Source organism: Aspergillus fischeri, genomic scaffold (genome assembly GCF_000149645.3).
Source record: "Aspergillus fischeri NRRL 181 1099437636252 genomic scaffold, whole genome shotgun sequence".
Classification (NCBI taxonomy): Eukaryota; Fungi; Ascomycota; class Eurotiomycetes; order Eurotiales; family Aspergillaceae; genus Aspergillus; species Aspergillus fischeri.
This window is the reverse complement of record NW_001509768.1, coordinates 895753-917961: the sequence shown is the minus strand read 5'-3', so window position 1 is coordinate 917961 and position 22209 is coordinate 895753. Positions and strand designations below refer to the sequence as shown.

The 22209-nt window shown below is 50.6% G+C and overlaps 7 protein-coding genes across 7 annotated transcripts, besides 1 other annotated feature; 3 read left to right on the top strand and 4 right to left on the bottom strand.

Annotated features, from left to right (window-relative positions):
- Positions 1 to 939: 939 nt before the first annotated feature.
- NFIA_064840 (uncharacterized protein) lies at positions 940 to 2436 on the top strand (the record flags this gene model as incomplete). Its single annotated transcript, XM_001263216.1, has 1 exon — positions 940 to 2436. One exon carries the CDS (start codon positions 940 to 942, stop codon positions 2434 to 2436), a length of 1497 nt encoding a protein of 498 aa, XP_001263217.1.
- A 1352-nt stretch (positions 2437 to 3788) lies between these two features.
- NFIA_064830 (putative TBC domain protein) lies at positions 3789 to 6320 on the bottom strand (the record flags this gene model as incomplete). The annotated part of the gene is made up of 1 exon (XM_001263215.1): positions 3789 to 6320. One exon carries the CDS (start codon positions 6318 to 6320, stop codon positions 3789 to 3791), a length of 2532 nt encoding a protein of 843 aa, XP_001263216.1.
- Positions 5888 to 5932: a microsatellite.
- A 1631-nt stretch (positions 6321 to 7951) lies between the features above and the next one.
- NFIA_064820 (Mo25 family protein) lies at positions 7952 to 9394 on the bottom strand (the record flags this gene model as incomplete). The annotated part of the gene is made up of 5 exons (XM_001263214.1): positions 7952 to 8191; positions 8266 to 8535; positions 8589 to 9064; positions 9155 to 9215; positions 9293 to 9394. 5 exons carry the CDS (start codon positions 9392 to 9394, stop codon positions 7952 to 7954), a joined length of 1149 nt encoding a protein of 382 aa, XP_001263215.1.
- A 542-nt stretch (positions 9395 to 9936) lies between these two features.
- On the top strand, positions 9937 to 11811 carry NFIA_064810 (S-adenosylmethionine-dependent methyltransferase superfamily domain-containing protein; the record flags this gene model as incomplete). Its single annotated transcript, XM_001263213.1, has 4 exons — positions 9937 to 10174; positions 10292 to 10702; positions 10766 to 11003; positions 11061 to 11811. 4 exons carry the CDS (start codon positions 9937 to 9939, stop codon positions 11809 to 11811), a joined length of 1638 nt encoding a protein of 545 aa, XP_001263214.1.
- Positions 11812 to 12003: 192 nt separating this feature from the next.
- NFIA_064800 (uncharacterized protein) lies at positions 12004 to 13191 on the bottom strand (the record flags this gene model as incomplete). The annotated part of the gene is made up of 3 exons (XM_001263212.1): positions 12004 to 12241; positions 12342 to 13124; positions 13184 to 13191. The coding sequence occupies 3 exons, from the start codon at positions 13189 to 13191 to the stop codon at positions 12004 to 12006; spliced, it is 1029 nt and encodes a 342-aa protein (XP_001263213.1).
- Positions 13192 to 13742: 551 nt separating this feature from the next.
- NFIA_064790 (AAA family ATPase SEC18) lies at positions 13743 to 16394 on the top strand (the record flags this gene model as incomplete). Its single annotated transcript, XM_001263211.1, has 3 exons — positions 13743 to 14101; positions 14159 to 14471; positions 14523 to 16394. 3 exons carry the CDS (start codon positions 13743 to 13745, stop codon positions 16392 to 16394), a joined length of 2544 nt encoding a protein of 847 aa, XP_001263212.1.
- A 1749-nt stretch (positions 16395 to 18143) lies between these two features.
- NFIA_064780 (KxDL motif-containing protein) lies at positions 18144 to 18971 on the bottom strand (the record flags this gene model as incomplete). The annotated part of the gene is made up of 3 exons (XM_001263210.1): positions 18144 to 18228; positions 18439 to 18591; positions 18667 to 18971. 3 exons carry the CDS (start codon positions 18969 to 18971, stop codon positions 18144 to 18146), a joined length of 543 nt encoding a protein of 180 aa, XP_001263211.1.
- Between the last annotated feature and the right edge of the window lie 3238 nt (positions 18972 to 22209).

Genomic DNA, 22209 nt, shown 5'->3' with positions numbered 1-22209 from the left:
CAATCGGCAAGGGTGATTGATTTCTTCTTTCTTGCCTACGTACTCCCGCAAGAAACGCCTCCAATCGATAGACACTTGCCTAGCCCCGGCCTTTTCCCACCTTCGTCGTCATCACAGAGCGCCAGAACTACGCAATGAGCGACTAGTCTCCACTCTGGGTGAACCATCAGACTAGAGACTCGTGTATTTCAGTGGCTTTTGAGCGTGTAGATAAAGGACAGCTTGCACAAGACTCGACGATGACAATAATGAAGGGTTATTTAAGAAAGCTTTACCCACTTCTTTCCAGAACTCCTCGGCGTAGCAAAGTATTAATAATTGATACTACTCTGTACATACAACAATAATATTCAATATTAAATGCCAAACTCTAAGGGAATTGACAAACTCCACTGATTTCCCGACCTGGCAGTTGCGGGCGGGAACTTGGCCTGTTCGGGTAAGTCGAACTTTCCCAATTTGGGTCCTTCCTCTTTTGTTGATCTGGGGCGTTGTCCAGTGTCCATTCCTATTTCTTTCTTTCTCGGACATCATATACAATCAATTCAATCCCTCGTCCCTCGTCCCTCGTCCGCAAATCCTTCTGCTTTTCTTGTCAGACACCAGCCTCTGGGCCTTACCCAATCTGGGCCATATCCTGCTCCAGTCAGCTATGCATTGCTCTATCCGTGGTCGATCGTTTGCATCCCAGCTCATCTGATGCCACTGATTGGTGTGGGACATCCTCTGATCTTTGTGCACTCCAGAGACTGTCGTTGGCTTACGCCGACAGATAGACAGGGCCAGCCGCAGCTTGTCCTAGCCTTTTCTCGCAGCTTTACTGCTCTAGCCGATGCTGCCAGACCAGTGTTTGGACTAGACAAGATTTTTGCGCTCATTTCTACTCTACTCCCCTCCCCCACCTCGCCAAGCTTCCGAGTGTCTCATCGTTGACGAGACATGCTGCTCACTCTGAAACCTTCCGCTCAGAATAGGATCAAGGGTCCTCATGAGTACGCAATCGTCCGCCAATCTATTCCCACCCCGCGGTCTTCCCCGCCTACTGTTCCTGACGCTTCTGCTACCGGCGCTACGTCTCCGAAGCCTTCGCGCAGAGTATTGCCTCCTCCATCGTCAATTAGTCTGCAACTGGACGTTGGCCGCTCCAACATGGCGCCTATGAGCCAATTACCCCCCGCGCCGCCGGGATGGAGCTCCTCGGAGGACTTACGCCAATGGCTTCAGGCTAAAGCAGAGGAAGACCGCAGATTGCAAGAAGAGGAAAAGACACGCCAGGAGTCTCTCCGATTAGAGCAGCGGAAGATCGAACAAAGCATGCTTCGTGATTCGCTGCAGTCGGGAGTTCCGCCTCAGATGATCCCGCTCATCTTCGCCGGAATCACTGGTGGCAGCCTTCCCCAGTCTGCTATCGAATTGATACAGCAGTATGCGTCCCAGAATCCTGGCACACGCAGTAATGCGCCTCCTCCCCCTTCACACCCTTCAGCTCCTCTGCACCAGCAACAGCCATCCGCACTTGACCTACTACCGCCGCCACCCTCACTCTCCCAGCGGCATACACCTTTGGCAATCCCTGTAGACATTCGGCGTGACTCGCGAGGCCTTCCATCAACTACGTACGCGAGCCTTCCACCACACCAACAACCGATTCCTGGGCCTGTTCTGTCTCAGCCTCTCACTACCCATGGACGTTCTCCCACCATTCAGTCTCTCGGACGTCCCCCCTTGTCAAGCGGTGCTGGAAAGGCCACTACCTCGTCTCTGTCTCGGATCAACGGCGAAACACATTTGCAGCATGTTCCGCTCACGCTTAGTAACGCACAGTATGCAACTGGCTCTTCACTTCCTTCGTCTCAGCCGGCGGGAGTCAAACAGGAACATCCGCCACGGCATTCTCCTCCATCCTTATACTTTCACCATTGGGTCCCACCGGGCCAGCCCCCTCCAGCAAAGAACCAACATGACTCCACCGTGATATCCATTGCTCAGCCACAGCGCCGTTATGAGTACCAGAGTTCTCCTGGTCGAAAAAGAAAGTCTCAGATTCCCCATCAGCCGGCTCCTCTTCCATCCTCACGTCCCTCGGACGCTCCCTCCTCTTCGTTGCCGTCCTCCCGGCTTGGTTCCCCAATCGCCAGCAATCAACCACCAGATTCTCGAGCCCATCACCGCCAGCGCAGTGACGCATCTAGCTCGCATGATTTGCGAATGCAGGACCATCGTGAGGCTAACCAAGGCAATGACTCGTTACATCAGAAGGCTGGCGTATCGAGCACGAATCAACGGTCGGGCGACTTGAGCCCTACAAAGGATTCAAATCGTGGAGATATACCATCCGACAGCGCAGGCGTTCGGTATCGGGCTTCCCACATGTCTGACAATGTCAACAATTCCAACAAAGTCGAAGATGCTGCTGAAGCTTCTTCTCAGTCTTAGTTCAACGACAGATCAGAGCTCACTGGTGGCAGATATTCTCAGAATTCCCACTATTTGATCTTGGCCTTTCACGCAAAATCGGCAACCAGATAGATCGATGTGGGCTCACGGACTAATTTATTCCTCCATAGACGACGTGATGAATTTCTTGACATTTTACTGTGCTAAAAGTTGCTTCTGAGCCATTTAGATGATATCCTTTCATCAGGGCATTTCCTGTCTGTGTACTTGGTTTTTTCTGAGATATGTTCAACATTGTTGTGAGCATGCACATCTATTCTTGCCGGCGATATGTATAACAGATAGTGCATCTGGCGCCGTTGGTGGCATGAGGTAATGTCCTGTCAGTCTTATGACCGTTCAGCACAATGCCCTCATGTTGGGAATTGTGGATTGTAAAAAATATTTTGATACGTAGAATGACATAAATTCCGCTACCACTAGATCAAGCAGCTGACCCAGTGAACAATTTTTCGCTTAGTGAGTCGAAAAGATACGCATACGACCTGGCTGATGGACAAGAATATCTGTTGATTAAGTCTATACGAAACAGGCACATATAGTGACCTAACGACATGACAAGATGGGCCTTGCTTGGGGTATCAGGATTAGAATCAAAGCAGACTAGGATGTGCCCTTGCTTCAAGGGACGACTGTGAAACGTATATAGGCGGCCTGGACCACGAGTTGATACGTGTCAGGACGGAAATGAAGGGGCAAGACAGAGCACGCCAGGAAAGGAAAGGGAGAGGATGAGATACGTGCCAGAGAGAGTCGGGGACAGAATGAATGGAGCCAGAAAGAAAGATACGAGACAAAGGAACGAGGTGGTGAATGAAGTAGAGAGAGAGGAGGACCCTAGGGGAATGAGAGTATTTGAAGCGAGTGATGGAGATGGCATGATATTTATATCGAGGGCGACGCTCGTAACCGCCGTCGACTTATTATATCCGTTGCTGGAAAGGGGTACTAGGAGTAGTGGTAATGTAGTATGAGCGTGTCGGGGGAGTAGTCTGAAGGGCTTGTTGATTAATATCCCTTCGGTGAACTTCCAGACAAAAGCCATTCACCGGTGGTGAAATAAATGGACTTCTAGACGTTTGAGACGAGAGAGATTCTGTCTTGCCCTCCCAAATGTAATGCAATGGCCGTTAGAATATTATATATGAGAGAGACTGTTCGTCAAAACCCCATGTGTGGGGTTCTGGTCATCAGTGGAATCGTGTGGACGGATTATATGGCAGCTGGTGCCGTGCGGATGTATAGCGATGATTATAGATGCGATGCGGGCAATTGAATATGGACAGGACATGCGTTGGTCTGATTGAGGGTAGATGAACGAGGTCATGCTTTCATCCCCCCCTCTTGCGACGATGAACTTTCCATTCCGCCTTGGCGACTCGCATGAAAAGTTCCACATCTTGGATAGGGACCCAGCTCGTGAGGACCTTCATGGCATTCTCAAAGTCCGACTCGAGGATGATCTCCCGCATGCCATCGATGAGCGCGGCGGACGTGGCATGGAGGACGTCCAGGCCCCTGCCGAACGCGCTTGTGACTGGTGGCTCGGACGCGTTGGTTCCTTTGCCGGGCGGTTCCTCCGCATCGCCGAGGAGCATGAAGACGTCCCATACGCGAAGCTGCGCGGGGAAGGGGATGGAGTAATTGAACAGCGTGAGATACCAGCGGGTACCGTACGCGGTGGGCGGGATTCCCAGTTCGTTTAGTTTCGCGGCGACTTCGCCTGCGTCAAGCCATTCTCGTTCAAAGTCACTGAGGGCTTCCATCAGACCAGAGAACCCAGATTGGTACAGGCGCTCCAGTCCTCGTAGCTGCCACAGTCGGACAAGCATGATGAACGCATGCTCCTCATCGTAGTAGGCGAGGAGGGTCGCCGCAAGCGCCGCCATACCCTGTACATAGCCAGTATCGGGGAAATACAAGGACATTGCGTGCAGCACGCGGAACAGCAGCCTCTGTCCACCACGATAACGGCGGCGGAACATAATGTGACTGGTTATCGTTCTCGGGACGTCAATATCGATCTGTACATCGTCAGGGGACGATATGAGCTGGAATTCATTGTAAGCCTCGACAAGCTCCTGTTCCGTCGGGCTGTCGCTGCGCCGCTTGGCGCTTGCCTCTAAGAATGCGTACCAGGCCGTTGCGCGCCATCGGTCGGGTATACCCTTCCATGTCCGCTCAATCAGCTTGGTACTCTGCGTGTCGAATTCAAAAGTCATCCCGCCGCCGAGTGCGGTTCTCCGTGTAGGCTTGGCCATCTTTGTCCACTTGTCCTCACGTTCCCACTCTTTCTTGCGCATCGCGCGAGCTACGGCTGAGTCCCGTCCCGTTCCAGAAGCCGCCGCATCGCTTGGAAGTGTCAGCATGTCACGCGCCTCATCCTTGAACCGCCGATCGCGATTGTGCGGAAGATGATTGGCCGCCTGGCGGAATCGAGATGTTGACCGTCGAAGAGTGGAACTGTATGTGCTTTGCGAGGACGACGGACGCATAGATGGCGCAGATATCTTGCGTGTTGGTGATCGGCCCGAAAAAGATCGGTTGCCCCCCAGGGCTGACGGAGGTCGGATGGAATGCTTCCGTCGCGGTGTTTCTGACGCCAGAAGCAGGCTGGTAGAAACGCGCTGGATTGGACTATGCTCCGTGCCGTCGGCCGAGTTGAAAGTAGTACTCCGAATGAAGCCGTACCGATCGACATCGCCTGCCTTGATATTCTGCCAGTATTCAATACCACCGGCCAGTTCGTGGGGCTCCCTCTTTGGGCCAGAACCATTGCTGCTGTCAGGCCCAACTGACTCCCCACCACTCGCGCTGCGTCCAGATACGGCAGAAGCCTCTGTTGGTGTGGGAGCAACTTCCTCCCACAGCACTCCATTCTCCATCGCAAGGGACTTGGCCACCTCCGAATCGGTCACATTCTCGTCGCCTTTCTCGTACATCAACCTGACTCGACGCGAAAGCATGTCCTCGTCGGCCGAGATCGCTCTGCTCGGAACGCTGCTGTGCCTCGCGCGCAAATACGACAATGGTTTCGTCCGGCGTCGTTGCGCCCCATAGAGTTCTGGCTCCGCACTGTTCTCCTCCGCTACAGGTGCACTTGTTTCACCCGTCTCGGTCTGCTCTGACTGTTCTATTGAAGATTCAGCCGCTGGCTGCGACTGGTCTTGTTGCGGCAATTCATGCTTCGAGATCTCACGCTGGAGGCGCTGCCTATCCTCCTCCTTGATAAGACTGCCACGTTTCGAAAATCGCATGGACTGCGGTCCGAGGCCATCAAGTGAACCGTTCGGGATATCAAGCGAGATCTTATTGAACGGTCTCTCGATCTGAGGCGGAGGCGGCGGTGACTCCGGCCTCCTGTCAAACTCTCCAGATCGTTTCCCTCTCAAAGCGCTCCATTTGCGCTCAGACCACCGAGAGCCTGGTCGAGAGCCCGGCCGCGATCCAGGCCGAGACCCCGGGCGCGACCCAGCATCATTGACAATGATACTGGGAATACTGCGCACCGACCGCCGACTGAAAGTAGAATGACTGTCCTCCGGCGGCGTCAGCCTTTTATCCTTTGCGATTGACACCGAGGAGGGCGCGAGGCCCGATTCCGTACTGCTGTTCTGATGCGACGCCAATGCAACCGACTCAAACTTGCCCCCGTGGTTGTCTGACGATGATGCGCTCGTTGACGCCGATCGCTTTTCTGAACATAACACGTAGTCGTGCGGAGTAGGAACTGAGGCGGATCGGATGGCCCCAGAGTCTGCGAGGGCGACGGTGTCCTCGTAGCGCAGGGCAGAGATGGTCGAGTCCGGTTCTGTCGTGACGACAGCAGGCACCGAAGAAGAGCGTTGGTCCCCCATGATCATTATCGCTGATCAATCTATCCTGGCATGACTTGCAGCATTTGGGGTGATTAAAATCGTAGCGACCGTGATTTTGGATTCCTTTCCGTTCGTTTTGAATCGGAGAGTACAGACAAATTTGGTTTCAAAGGGGAGGGCAGGCAGGCGGGGACGAGGACGACGGCGAGGGGGAGCTTTGGGGAGGCGAACGCAATCAACTCGAATTCGCTGGCTTCTGCAGGATGTCGGGCACAAAGAATACCAGATCGGGGTACTCAGGCGGATAAAAGGAGCGAAAATGAATGACAATGGCCCAAGGGATTGAACATGATCGGCCTCCCCGTCAAGGAGGATGAATATGGAATAATAAGAGATAAAAGAGAAAGAGACTGACGAGGCTAGCGAGCACTTAGTGTTAGGTAGTAGAACCGCGGCTCCCTGGATGCTTGGCAAGGAGGAATTAAGCTTCACTTTCTGCTTTGAGTCGAATGTAGGGAGAAGTCAATAGCAATAAAGCTATATCTAGATGTATCCAGATGTGCTAGATGTGCTATATGTCCTATGCAACTTAAAATGAATGCTTACTATCCTGGCTTCGCATCGTCATTGTTCTTTCTAGCTCATGATAGCGTTGATTCTTATTATGTGGAACGAATTTGGTCTCGCCATCCTGAGGCAGCAAGGCTACCTCTCCTCCAGAACTCCGTGTCTTCTACAGCCTTTGATACTGCTACTAAAAAAAAAAGAAAAGAGGGTTCGCTTAGCTACGTATCAAGATGAACTCGGAAAATTAGACTAACAACTGAAAATTCAACGCAGGGATCATCATAGGGGGGCTACAATAAAAACGATTATTGCACAGTTGAACTCCATAAATGTCCCCCACTTTGGGCTCCAGACTGCAAAAGCCGCGCGCTCTGGTGGGTCAATCGCGGAAAATTCGTTGAAAGCCGAATATTATTGACGAAGTCGATAATAACAGTTATTATATTTAGAGAGGACAGAATTAATCGGCTTCGATCTATAAGAGCAGACTCTTATCACTGGATAGTCACTGTGGTCTGATCTAACTCTGAGTGGTGGTCCTTGAAGCTGTGCGACCTGAATCCACAGGATAGATTATTATGATGTGCCTACGGTGGAGCTCACTGCCCATGGACAGCAATAAAGTCTAGAACATAATCATTATATTACCTTAAACACGGTACTGCCACGAGGGAAGAGGTTACTCTGACTACAGGAAAGGTAAATATCCCTTGAATAACAGTTAGGCCAAATCCTTGGTTCTACAACCAAGTTCTCTGAAATAAACTACTCCCTTACGACAGACTATCACCGGTCTTCACTCCCGCATCATTTTTGGGATATTATTGAAGGGATGAAGCCCTTGACAATCCTTCCTTAACGCAAGGACTGACACAGGTCTGTCTGGTCTGTCTCTTTTTCTCCCTTCCTGTTCTTTTTGTTGTGGCGTTTCTGTCTACGGTAGTAATCCATGTCAACGTCATTTTATCCGAGTCCTAGATACAGAAACACGCTCTATAACTCCGTGGCAGCCATATACCAGTAGGCCATCAATGCAATAAGGGGCGCTGATTCAATACAAACAGTCCTGCTGTAGTGACAAAGGTGAAGGGACATTTCAAGGCCATGCACTAGGCCGCCGCGGCGGTGTTGACTCGCGATCTGGATGACTCCTGCGCTGATCGTGCTGGTTCAATGGGCTCCTGAGGTAGCAGCTCGATTTGACGGACTAAGAAACTCTTCTCGTCCGTGAACTGGTCGTCATCCGTGCGATCCATCAAGAATTTAGGCAAGAATTTTAACAAACGGTCCCGATTGTTGATGAGAATCCGTTGCACCGCGACCGATTTGTTAGGATTTGCGACGAATACCTATGCCACATTCCTCATCAGCAAATCGCCGACTTGCTGCCCATCGTTCGCGCCGAAGAAATAGAGAATCATACCTTGAAAACGTGGAACCCCTCGTACTGAATCATTTTGCGATCATCTTTGAGCAATTGCATGCAGAGTTTCAGATTCTCCCCGCTTTCAACGTATGCCATCATCACGCTATAATTGGCTCGGTCCAACAGGATCTCACCAAGAAGCTTTATACTCTGGCGCTTGGTAACATAGGAACTCGATTGGATGAGTGCATTGAAGCGCGAAAAGAAGAGATCAAAGTTGGTGGTGAGGTACGAGGTCACAAGACTCTTGTGACGAGTGAGAATGTCCTATGTCACGGTTACTTCTGATGACCACCTCAATCATAACAGTCGTTGCTTACCCTAAACGTTGTAAAGGAATCGGCGCTCACTTCGAAGCTGCTCTTGTCGATCCAATGGAAAAATCTCCAAAAGATGCCATTGCCTTTCTGGGGAATATCGGGGTTGACTTGTGTCAATCTGATCGCGGGTTGACCCTCGATAGACTGGTCGTATAGGATGATGGCCGCACACACATCAAATTTGAGTGCTTCTCTCAGGATGGCGCCACAGGGCATTGTGCTCTCGGGCGATTCGTATCCCCGGCAGAGCTCGACAATGATCTCGGGATGGTTGTGTACGATATAAGAAATGACTGGAGGGTCGCCGCTGTTGGCCTGGGCGGGTCGAAAACGAAGGATCTGAGAGAATATGGTTTGCGTATCTTTTCTGGCTTGAAAGGGAAGATGACGGAGGTTGCGGGCAAGTTCGTATAGCAGATCTTCGTGGACGGTGGCTTGAACGAGAGCATGTACTTGCTCCGGGGTCGTCTCAGTTTCTAAAGCAGACTGCAGTCAGCACAATGATCTTACTCTTTCATAGAATGCACCGTTGTGGCGAGACAATGGTGCACGCCCACTAAACTAACCTTGAGTGCCTTGGACGATCACTTTCATCTGCGCAAGTTGCTTCGCCAGGTCATCTTCGACCTATATGGAGCTGTCAGCAAGCTGCAGATTCGTACAATCTGTGGCATAAACAAGCAGAGTGAACCTGTGAGACTGACCTTGGCAGCTGCCGGAGCTTCTCCAAGTCTTAACAGTAGCTCCTTGATTGTTCGGACGACATCAGAAGGAGGCCGTTGCCGATTCCGCCAGAGGAAAGCCATTTCCGTTAATATAAATAATGTAATATGTATTGGACAGGAAAGTTTGATGTAGAAGAAACAAAAAGGATCGGAGACAATGAGCTATTCAGTACATGTGGAAGATGCAGGGCAAGCAATTGATCCCTAGCAGAATAAGGGTAACATGAACACTTCCCTGTCTCGACTGAAGGAAGCAGTGAGCCTGTACAAGGAGAAAAGAGATAGAAAAGGAGAAAGAGATGGTGCTGGTGATGACAACGATGCTGATGATAATGAGGTTCGTCTCAGCTCCCACTTGTTATCTGCCCTATCAGCTGTTGTGAGGCGGAGAGCCGATAAACAAAGTACCCAGCCAGCATCGGGCGGGGCAACCAGCGGGTTCTGTTGTGATAACTCAATTTTTTTCCTTTTTTACCGATTTTGGCCCCCTCAATCGCTTGAACCCCTCCATCCATATATTTACATGGTCCATTGGTTGCCATAATTCCGTCCAAATAATCAAGAATTCTAGAAGTTAAAAGCTCAGAATTCGAATTGCCCTTGTCCAGACTTGAATTGAGTCAATGTCTGCAACAATCCCCTCAGACCGTCGCTTAAGGGACCAAGATGCCCTCTCGACCGCCTCCTCAGACGATTCGGATATCAGCAACGAAGAGGGATGGGAAGATGTTGAGCCTGATGACGAGACACAGCCGGTAATTGGCCTGTTTTCCGATAAGGTCTACCCCGATGTACATTCGATGCTCCAGGAGTCTAAAGACAAGCATGGCTTTGACTTGCGGAAGATTCGAAAGGACCTTGGTGTGTGATATCCATTGTTGGGCGCTCCGTTCTCGTTATTGTTCTGATACTCCCAATATGGGCATGATCATGATTGTTTGCGAGAAATCCTAGCTAACTTGTTACGTTCCACATCAGACTTGGATTTTCTTGGTACTATCAAATTAGTCAATTATGTCCGGTCTCAAGTCAAAGCTGGGAACACAACCCCGGATGTGTCTTCGAAAGATAAATTTGAGGACGAGGCTTACTTGAAGCCGGTTCTTGAAGACGACGCCCTTTTGTATAGCTTGGACGATATCGAAGACGAAGAGTCCGCGACAGCCGGTACCACTGAGGCAGAGCGCCGCGTGATCGAGCTTCAGGAGGACCTTGAACGCCTTCAGAGCCAGTTCACTGAGTATAGAATGGCTGTGCAAAAGTCAATGGACGAGCAGTTGTCCATGGAAGATGAGAGATTGGGATCATCGGCCAGCGGCCCGTCCGGCAAGAAGATGAGCAAGGTTGAGGAGGCAGACGCAGATTACTTCGTCTCCTACTCGTACAATGGTCAGTTCTCCACAGGTTCTCGAGCTGGATATGCCTTTTGCGCTAACTGTTATATGTTTGAAGCAATTCACGAGTCCATGCTGAAGGACACTGTCCGTACTGACTCTTATCGCGATTTCATTTACGACAACAAGCATCTCTTCAAGGACAAAGTCGTCTTAGATGTCGGATGTGGAACTGGCATTCTCTCCATGTTCTGCGCGAAAGCAGGCGCCAAGAAGGTCATCTCAGTCGACAATTCCAATATTATTGACAGAGCCAAGGAAATCATCTACGAAAACGGTTTTGGCGACGTGATCACGTACGTATTTCTGCTTTCCGTCCGATATTCATCTACCAGAATCTAACATTAGATCAGATGCATCCGTGGCAAGATTGAAGACGTCACTCTGCCTGTTCCCCAGGTCGACATTATCGTCTCCGAATGGATGGGCTACTGCCTTCTATTCGAGGCCATGTTCGATTCGGTCATTTACGCCAGAGACCGGTATCTCGCTCCAGGAGGACTGATGGTACCCTCGGACGCCACCCTACGTATTGCGCCGTTCGCCGATTCCGAGTTCATCTCGTCGCACATCTCATTCTGGGACGATGTGTACGGCTTCAAGATGGGCAGCATGCGCAAGAACATCTACGACGACGCGCTTGTTCGTAGCGTGCAGCCTGCGGCAATTCCTGGTGATTCCGATGTTTTCCTAGAACTGCCGTTGCATACCATCACCGTGGAGGAGCTCTCGTTCCTGAAGGGGTTCCAAGTTACTCTGAAGGAAGATATAGATGCCCTTGACGGTTTCGCTATCTGGTTTGATATTTTCTTCATGCCCTCTAGGGATTCTACTATCCCGAAGAACGCCGTTCCTTCAGAAATGCAGAAGAAGGGTTTCGTCGCCTTCACTACAGGCCCTGACGGGCCGGAGACGCATTGGCAACAGGGCGTTCTCCTGATTGATCGCGAGAGAAAGAAGGGAGTCGCCCTAAAGAAGGGTCAGACCATCGCCGGCAAGGTCGGTTATCAGAAGAGAGAAGAAGGGTCACGCTCGCTGGACATCACTATCGAGTGGGATACTCAAGCGGGCGAGCAGGGGGCCCAAAAATGGGTGCTCCAATGAGTTATGACGCTTGATCAAAAGTTTTGTCTATTATTGTAATTCATGATTCATACTTGGTTGGTACCAACATACCTCTCAAAATATAGAGACGCTCAATTTCGAACAAATGCACATTTCATAAAGCAACCATGGTTGGCTCTGCCATCCGTAGCTATGGTAGGGATCAAACGTCGTAATCCGTGTAAATATAATTCACATCAAGATCAAGCTTCCATAACGAAAGGTGTCACACATGGCGTCTGTGCGACTGCGCCTCGTGAACGTCCCCTCGGTCATGGTCATGGGGATCACGATGACGGTGCGAATGGGAGTGGGAATGGGAGTGACGGTGTCGCTTGCGGGATTGATCGCAAGAATGATCGTGAGAACGGTCGCGCCTTCTTCCGCGGCGATGCGAGCGATGTCGGTGTGAGCTCCTCGGTTTCCTATCCTGATGTTTGTCAGGTGCCTCAAGGCTGAAGTTTTCAAGACTGTCCCCAGAGTCCGACGCTTTTGATCTTGACGTTGATCTCCTTCTGCGATGACGCGACCGATGTCTTTCTGCCTCTTTCAATGCGTCTAATTCTCTCTTTCTCTCCTGGTTCCACTTTTTCCGTCCAAGTTCGACCGACTTCAACTGGCGAACTCCCCTCTTTATCGCCGCAAGTGGATCGTTGGCATCTAGCCGGGCTTTCTCCCTCTCCTGTCTCATCGGATCCTCATTACCCCAAACATCCTTTTCAGGCATAGCATCAGGCGCCAAAACATCACGACTGGAGGAAGAGTACCAAGGCATTTGGCCAGCAGACTGGCGATACCCCGCCGCATTCGAGAAGCGCATCGTATATTGGTCCTCATAACTCCGGTTCTTGTCAGCTGCTTCCTTCTCCGCCTCTTTGTTCTTTTCTGCTGGCTTCTGCGCTGCCTCGGAAGGAAATAAATTGATATGCCCTTTACTGTCTAAAAGCGGCGCATCGCTGGTCTTGGACACAGCGAGCTCCTCACTTTTCGCCAGCATCAACTGAGCATCTTCCCTCGCGAGTCTAATATCCCGATCCGTATCATTTTCACCTGCCAGTCGCCTCCTCTTTCTATATCTTCCAGCATCCTCTCCATGGGTCCTGTCGCGTCGGGTATCTGATGGAGCAGACGGCGGGGGTGGTGGGGTAGAGGGCTGCTCGCCGCGGAGGATTTGGATTCTGCGCTCAGCATCAATTTCTTGCATACGACGTTCCTCTTCCTCCTCCCGGGCCTTGGCCTCAGCCTCATCACGCCGTACACGGGCGATGTTCTCGGGATTGTAGACGTTCCATGACTTCTTGCCGAGTAGGTGACTGCTCAAGGCATCAGTATGCGCGATAGAATCGCATAAGAACAAATTCGATAAACTTACAGAGGCATGATGAATCGAGTACTCTGAGAGCACCTGGTCACGTAGCATCAACCCAGGCGAACTGGCTGGACAGTCGACGAGTTGCCGGAGATCCCAAGACGATGAGGGTGGATCATTATTAGCTTAAGCCACACCGATCGCGAAACGGAGCTTCACGGGCCGATGTGGCTAATTATGGGCGCTCCGGCAAGTGAGCAACGCTGCCTCAGGTATCTTCCTACTCCGAACTCCAGACTAGCCTCCAACTTCCAAGGTAGATACCCCCGCCACGTTATACCCACGTCTCTTACGGAGATTACTCCGTAAAGTTGATCAAGTCTCATACTTCTTTCTCTCCCTGATTAGTCTTTTCAATAATACACATAGCATCACCCATCTCTGGGACATTCCTTCTCACATAAACAGGCTATCTTGACGATCGCCTTAAGCTTCAATAAGCTACTCCGGCTCCTATACCACCACACTTGCCTCTAACCGTCCACCGCGCCTCTCAACAACAGGGTCGCAACCATCGCCTAATCGGATCATTCTCGGATGTTCCACCTTTGCTAGAACCAACATGTTCAATCGCAACAACTATCCATCTGTACCGAATCCTTTCTCAGGTCGCCCCTCCTCCCGAGGCAATGCGAGTCCTGGTCAAGGTCCCCCACCTCCACGAAGAGATGGGTATGATACTGGTCATTCGCCGATGGGTGGCGCAGGGTATGAACAATCGCCGCATCAGTTTGACCACGATGTCCAGATGACTGATGCGTATAATCAATCAAGGGGTTATGGAACTCCGCCACCCAGGCCAAGTTACTCGCAGACACCTCCAAGAAACCCAGTAGGGGGCAGGGCGCCCGGTGCGTCAGCCCAGGTATGGACGCTACGACCTGCGAAGAGCCCTGACAACTCGTATACGTTTGGGAACCTGTAAGTTTTGTGCCTGTGAAGTTCGGATTCTAAAATTACATAGCTAACAACAAGCAGTGTTGCCGTCTCAACACAGGACTTCCCGCCTTCACGCGACGGACTTGATCTTTTACTCCTTGTGAACGATCTCTATGTCTTTTCTGCTCGTCCTCTCGATGGTTTCCCTCCTGGACATATCAGCATGTCGGATCCCCAGCGGACATGGGCGGGCGTTGCTTTCACAGATTCAGTCAAGGCTCAGATATACGATCCGTTCAGTCAGGGCGGACAAGCCTATCTCGGATCGACAGATATTGAAGTCGGCTTTGCTGGGAAAAAGAGGGTCGAGACTCCGTACGACCAAGACGAGTTAGCGAACGCCGTCATCAAGGTAAATACTTGTTTGGATCGATGACTTTTGCATAGTATTAACTTTCTTTAGAACTTTGAAAACCAGATCTTCTCTCCGGGTCAGAAGATCTTGATGGATCATAAGAGCATACCGCTGCTCCTGACTGTCAAGACCGTTCAGCGCGTCGATCTCACATCGGAGAAAGCTGGGGCTGCTGCTGGAAGCACTGAGACGGACCCCACAGCGAGAGGAATCTTGACGAGGCACACCCAGATTACTTTCTTCAAGGATGCCCGCACCGGCATCAACTTGAAGCCATCGAATCGTCGCCCCGCAGCAAACTCCATTATCACACCCGACTTCAAGTTCGAAGATATGGGAATCGGAGGCCTTGATGCGGAGTTCAGTACAATCTTCCGTCGTGCGTTTGCATCGCGTATCTTCCCTCCTGGGTTGGTCGAAAAGCTTGGTATCCAGCACGTGAAGGGTATTTTGCTTTACGGCCCCCCGGGAACTGGCAAGACATTGATCGCACGGCAGATTGGAAAGATGTTGAACGCGAGGGAGCCCAAGGTCATCAACGGTCCAGAAGTGCTCAACAAGTTTGTCGGTCAGTCGGAGGAGAACATCCGAAAGCTGTTTGCCGACGCAGAAAAAGAATATAAGGAAAAGGGCGAGGAGAGTGGACTACATATCATTATCTTTGACGAGTTGGATGCTGTGTGTAAGCAACGTGGCAGCGGAGCAGGTGGTGGCACAGGCGTTGGGGACAGTGTGGTCAACCAGCTGCTGTCGAAGCTGGACGGTGTTGATCAACTGAACAATATCCTCCTGATTGGTATGACCAACAGAAAGGACATGATTGACGAAGCTTTGTTGCGACCGGGTCGTCTCGAATTGCACATGGAGATTTCTCTTCCGGACGAGGAGGGACGGGCTCAGATTCTGAAGATTCACACCCAGAAGATGAGGGAAAACAATATCATGGATCCAGACGTTGACCTGGCTGAGCTCGCGCTCCTTACTAAGAACTTCTCTGGTGCCGAAATTGCTGGCCTCGTCAAGTCCGCGTCTTCGTTTGCTTTTACCCGGCATGTCAAGGTCGGTACCATGGCCGGCATCAGTGAGGATGTCGTAAACATGAAGGTCAAGAGAGCCGATTTTTACCATGCGCTGGAGGAAGTCCAACCTGCTTTTGGTGTGTCAGAGGAACAGCTTTCGAGCCGTATCCAATACGGCATCATCCATTATTCCCCTACAATTAACGAAATCCTGAAAGAAGGAGAGCTTTTCGTGAAGCAAGTCAGCAATGCTCAATCCTCGCCCCTCTTTTCTGTTCTGTTGCATGGTCCCACCGCCAGTGGCAAGACTGCTCTGGCCGCTCGAATTGCAATTGATTCCGGTTTCCCCTTCATCAAGCTGATTAGCCCTGAAGATATGGTAGGCTTTAGTGAAATGGCCAGGGTTCAGTACATCAGCAAGATTTTCGATGATGCTTACAAGAGTCGCACGAGTGTCGTCGTCGTTGACAATATCGAGAGAATTATCGACTGGGTCCCTATTGGTCCCCGTTTCAGCAACACTATCCTTCAGACCTTGATGGTCTTCCTGAGAAAACAGCCTACCAAAGGCCGACGGCTGCTGATCCTTGCCACCACAACGGAGCGCGCTGTGCTCAAACAGTTGGACATCTATAACTCGTTCAACTCGGATATCATGGTACCAAACGTGATGACCTACGATGAGCTGCGTCATCTCATGGAGCAGTCCGGAGCATTTGATGCCTCTGAGATCGACCAGGCTTTGGCAGAAGTTGGTGGCATCACCGAAGATAGAACTATCGGCGTTGGCGTTAAGAAGGTGCTTTTGGGGATTGAAACAGCGAAGCAGGATCCCGACAAGGTGGGCCGGTTTGTCCGCGTCATCAACAGGGCAATTGAGGAAGAGCGAACTTTCCAATAGACCTTTGCTTTCTGATGCGTTAGCTGTTGTATATCGAACAAAATCACTTCTATAAATAGTAAAGATTGTCATGGCCCTGGGGGTGACATGTACGAAATGATATATCTTTCATCGTTCACTGGCCGAGCTGAAACCCCAGAAGAAAGCCTTAATTGATGGGATCTCCTGATGATTCGAGGCTGCGATCTCGGCTCTTCAAGCACTAACCGATCTACAGTTTCCTTCTGTCAACACTCCGTAGTACATGGACCATCAGAGCCCAATATAGTAGCACGCTTTCCAGATCAGAATATACATCCACATCAAATACTCCGGACTCAACAGTCTGAACTTAAGTTGGGAGCACAGTACATGATATAATTATATATTCAATCCTGGCACATCGCGTTCAACGATATCTTCGGGATCCTTCATGTTTCGTGACTATGTCGCAATAGCCATAGGGGTCTTCCAGGTTTCAGGTTGTCTTGATTCAGGGGTAATCACATTATCACCATCCACTTTATATCGACTAGTCGCATCACATTCAACGAGTCTAGTTAACTATCGATAGCAAACCTTAAATAAGACTCTTACTCTCTCTTCGCATGGTGTTTTCATTATTCTTTTTGAATGTCTGGAGGTAATCACCTCACATGTTACTCCAGGTCAAGTGACACTCCCGGAGGTCTAACCGTGGTTCTTTACCTGGATACATAGTTATCCTTCGCGACTACGAGGTGATTTACAGGGCACGACTGACGCGTACAGGAAGCCCTGGACTACGCTTCTAGGTGAGGGAAAACCGCGCGTTTCGCATCTACGCCCTAGGCAGACAGCGAACTTGGGCTACGGGTGTCTCATGAACAAGCTCTACTACTTCATCGGGCACCAATCGCTGCCTACAACCAAGGAGCGAATCAATGATTACTGTATCCACGCGTCTGATGCGCTCCTCCAAACGCGCCCGAGGTGTAATATGATGCCCAAAGTGTCCTAGTGCGTCTTAGGGCTGCACCTTGTCCTCAGGCTCGTCCTCCCGCAAAAGCGGCAAGGAGAACGATCCTAAAAAGGAGGGCGGAGCGGAGAAAAGGCGGTGCGAAGACGTCCGCTGGCGGAAGTGAAAGTGGAGGCGGCGGAATAGAGGGGTTCGTTCGCTCCCGTGCATCTTATGACATTGAACCATGCGCAATGTCAGGAAGGAGACTTTTGTGGCTGTGCAATTTCTTGGTAGTCGTGTCTTCTGCCATTTTATCTGAATATTCGGACGGCAGGGCGTCCAGAATGTGGACTAGCGCGCGACAACCCTCGGGGGTCTGAAATAGCCGGATCGTGAAGCCTGTCCATTCTTTCCGGTGCGGTATGTCCTCTCCGAAGTGAATGGGCTGAAGCTTGCATCCGTCACCTTCTGTCGGCTATTGTGATTTCGATTATTCGCTAATTCGGGGCCTGAGCATTTCTAGTCACTGCGGTTGTTGTCAGAAATCTCCAGCATCCACCGGCGGATCAAGGTATCAAGGGGCAGATGAAACTGTCAGCGCAAAATGACAAGTTCGTTCATATGATAAACCTTGAATATACAACAGAGTGGCCAAGCCCACGAGAATATATACCTCCCAGAACGCATATTGACAACCAATGTCCCAGATTTGAAAACAGAAAGCATTCGCGCCGATCCCAATCCTACCCAGTCGTCCAATTTTGAACCCAAAGTCGTCACTGTCGTTAAAAATCGACTTATGCAAGCGCATTTGGCCGCCGTATAGACAGCTAGTTGTCATCGTCGAAGGTGTATTTCTTCGCTGCTCGTCGGTACTCATTGGGATATGCCTTCTCCGCCTTGGATTTCAATGCACTAGGAACGCCATTTCTGTCAGCATTCTCTACAAATCACCGTAGACGCTGATCTCCGGAAATGCGCCTTGCTGCTGACCATGCAGCGTGTGCCAAGAATATGCACAACGGCGGAGCGCGGCGGGAATCGAAATCCGCTTCGGCGGAGCGGAAATCGATGACGATCATAACACATGGAAGAGTCACAGTGAGAAAATGGTTGAAGACTCACTTCACACGTTTTTGAGTCCACTCAAGATCACTCTTGGTCTCTCGAGCAATTTTGATTCCCTCTGAAAAGTTGGCGCGGACGCCCTTGAGACGGCGCTGAGCGAGGGCTTGTAATTCGAGAAGCTCTCGCTGCTTTGCGTTGAGCTGGCCGGATCTGTTTTATAAATGACATCAGCACAGACTGTGCAAATATGACGCGCGGCTCAGTTTTCTGTTGGGTTATACTCACGTTTGCGCCTGCTTTGCGAGTCCTCGATCCAATGGGGTCGGGTCGAAAACATCCTGCATACGGTCACTCAGAACTTCCACGACGTCGATTCCTGAGTAAGACGCCGAGCTTGACTCATAGTCGCCGCTGAGAGCACCGCTGCCGTAACTGAAACCAGAGACACGGCTTCCCGTGGTGGTGCTAGTGTCAGAAATGTCTGGGGGCGATCCAGAGATCCGACTGATAGGAAAGAGGCTGGCCGGAGCCGGTGCTTTTGATGGCACATTGATGGGAAGAGCAGCATGCTGGTAACGCTGGGTAGCCATTCTGATATGATGGGTCTCTCAACAAGGAAGGATAGACTGAAGGTTGTGCAAGTCAGGATAGCGAGGAGTGGACCACGGAGGCGAGTACAAAGGATACTTGATGCACAAGGAGAACTTTGACTTGCTCAGAGGGCGAAGAGGTGTAGAGATGTGATATGAGTGAGATCAGGGAGGAGTATAGTCAAGTTTGGGTTGAAGAACAGGGCCTGGGATGAAGGAATGGAGAGGGAAGAAGGAGGAAGATTCATGGTGAAAGAAAAGAGGAGGGTATTTATAGCCCTCGACGGAAGGTCATCCATCCGGTGGAAGACCCATTGAGGAAGCCCATTGCCCATGGAGAAGGGGGAAAGGGGGAGGGGGTGGGGAGAGGTCGAGGATGATGTGATGGCGGATTGGAGATTTTAGGCATTTGTCCCTTTCCGGCATCTCTTCTCCTTGACCCCCTCAACCTTCTACCTTCCAACTCTTCTTCTTCCCCCAATCCTAACCTCCCAATTCCGCCTGTTACTCAAACTCTGGCCGCCAATTCGCTCCTGTTCCCGAGACGACCCCGCTTAGGGTGGAAAGACGAAACTCAAGAGAGGAGATTCCGATACACGGAGACTGGCCCAGCCTTCTTAATACTCCTCCATACGGATCACCTCCCGCTTGTCTGTGGCAACAATACAATCGGGCATTCAATTTCTATGATAATCAATTTTCCACCGTGTGTCTTGGGCTGTATTGGAGGCAGCGGAGTGCAGGCCTGAGTAAAGTGTGACTTGAGGTTATAAAGATGCCAACTTCCGTGATCTCAGAGGAAGCTCCGACTACTTTCATCCTACCTTTTTCAACCCCTTCATCTCCCTGCCAAAGCTTCTTACTCCCACTCCATACCTGTTCTTCTCTTTGCTTTTGAGGAAAAACACACTGGCTGTGTCCGTTTTCCATTGTCTGGGTCATTGACTTTCGCATTGCACCAAAATCAGGAGGCTGGGTGGCCGAAAGAACAACATGGATGTCGAGTGACGAGACCCTAGTATGTGAGGGTTGCATGACTACGAGACTGTGAGAACCAGCAGAAACGAGATACTCAACCTGCTGCTGCCACCGGGTTTGCCATATTTGCTGCTCATTCGATTCCGAGTTGCACTCATTGACAATCAGCGGGAAATATATTGCCCATCCGAATGATACAATGTTGCCATTCATGAAGGAGTGGTGTGCTTGTATATGCGTGGAAAGAAATCCCAATGTGCTTGGAGACGCTCAGCTATTTTTCTTGGGAGTTTTTTGGTTGTCTCCATTCTTTTTATGGAGTCGGCCTTGCTGCCCAGTTAGTGTCATAAGTCATCCTCTTTTAACTTGAGGATAAAAGCGATAACCGGCTGACGGGGAAAACAGAGTTTTTCGAAAAGAAAATAATGAAAATAAGCGTTGGACATCAGTGCATGAATTGACGAAAGGCCGACAATACTCGCGGAAATAATTTGTCAGGGATGCCTTATCGAACACCAAGGTGCCTTGCCTCGCTTCCAAACTGGGACTAAGGGTGACCTCTGCTGCGGAGGTTTTCCATCAAAAGATCGTCCAACCAACAAAGTTTAATTCATCTGCTCTTAGTTCGATGAAGAAGGGCCTGGAGAATTATTGGAAAAGCCGGGGCCTGTGATGACCCAGCGATCCGCCTATCCGCGGCTCTGTGCCATCATTACCTGTGAAAAGAGCATCACATCATTGAAAGAGAAGAATTCAGGCAGTGACAAGCGCCCTAAACGCCACCAACGGTGACTGCATATGGAGAAAAGTGGATCTGAAGAAAATAATACTCATCTAAGTACGTGCAGGTCGAAGACAGCAGCAGAGTGATAAGACCCATCCGATCGAACGCTCTCGAAGACCTACAAAGGTAAAGGTCCATCGAACAACAGCCATAACTCTTATACGATACAAGACGTCTCAATACCACTTCAGAAGTATCTTCGCTGCTGACATGGCAACATGGAGTGACTTGGCGCACCAAACGAATTGATTGCATGGCTCCCATGTTGGACTGGACCGTTGGCTTGGACGAGGGGACAGCGAAGCCACCCGGGATCAACACCAAGTGAAGTCGGGCCATCATTCGCTCTGATAGTAATGTGGTCATCGTCATTGCTCTACAAGTTTTTGGTGCCTTACTGGTGCCTCATCTCTTTGACTAGGCTGATCTTCGTTCTTTTAGGGCGGTAGCAAGTGTATGCCTGAAAAATGAAGGCAGCCCCAGGCTGAAGGCACTAACAATCCTGTTTGCTCGGGTAGTCAACAATTTGGCCGACTAGATTGCAGGTGCACAGATGAGGCCTAACACATGACACTTTTCTCATTTGCAGTACCTAGTGCCGGCTGTTTTCTCGCTTTTTCCTCTGTCCATTTCCTCCTGACTCTACCTTCCTTATCCCAGGCGCTGATGGAGACGGCACTTCAAAGAAGCGCTTCAACGTTCCTGAGGCCGGCCGCACTTTTGTTGGCGCTGACGGACCATTTCCACTCGACTCGACCCATCTAGCTTTACCTGGGCTGTCGGTTTGTCGCGGCCATGGGATCGTTTCCCGTCAATCTGGGAAAGTAATAATTCATTCACGGACTGCGTTCGCATTGGCCAAATATTCTCGCTGAGGTCTGTGTCCTTGGATGGAGGCTACCTGTTCTTACGGGCTAGAGCATGCAAGGAAGGTGCTTCATTTCCAGCAAGACACGGGTTCTTGTACCCTGCGAAGCAATTTCAGTTCCACTCAACGATCCTAGATTTACTCGCCCAATATGCAGCTTGGAAGGCGATGAATGTGGGGTTGGGTCGAACTCGCCTATCGTGCCTTTGCTTTCTCACCGCCACAAGCAAGACCTGATACAGCTTCAACCAATCGGCTCCCCGTCACGCTAGGTGTCATGGATACAGAAACCAATGCTAATACCTGTTCCTCTCGTCGTTTCTGGAATACACTCGACCGAGGCCAAGTTTATTTATGTGAGATCAACAACGACTGTTCCAGACCAACCAGGGCTCCGTATCTGGACTGGCTATCAAGAACATGTATACCGCCCGTTTGGGCGCTTGTTCACATTGCGATAGTGCGGACTCTCAGCCGCGAAGACCTGGTTTCAACCCTCCGCGATCTACAGTCAAAAAATGGAACAGAACCTTCAATATGGCCTTCTGACCAGGATCGACTGAATGGCCAACACGTACACGCCTGCAGTTCTAACCTTCTGTGAGCTA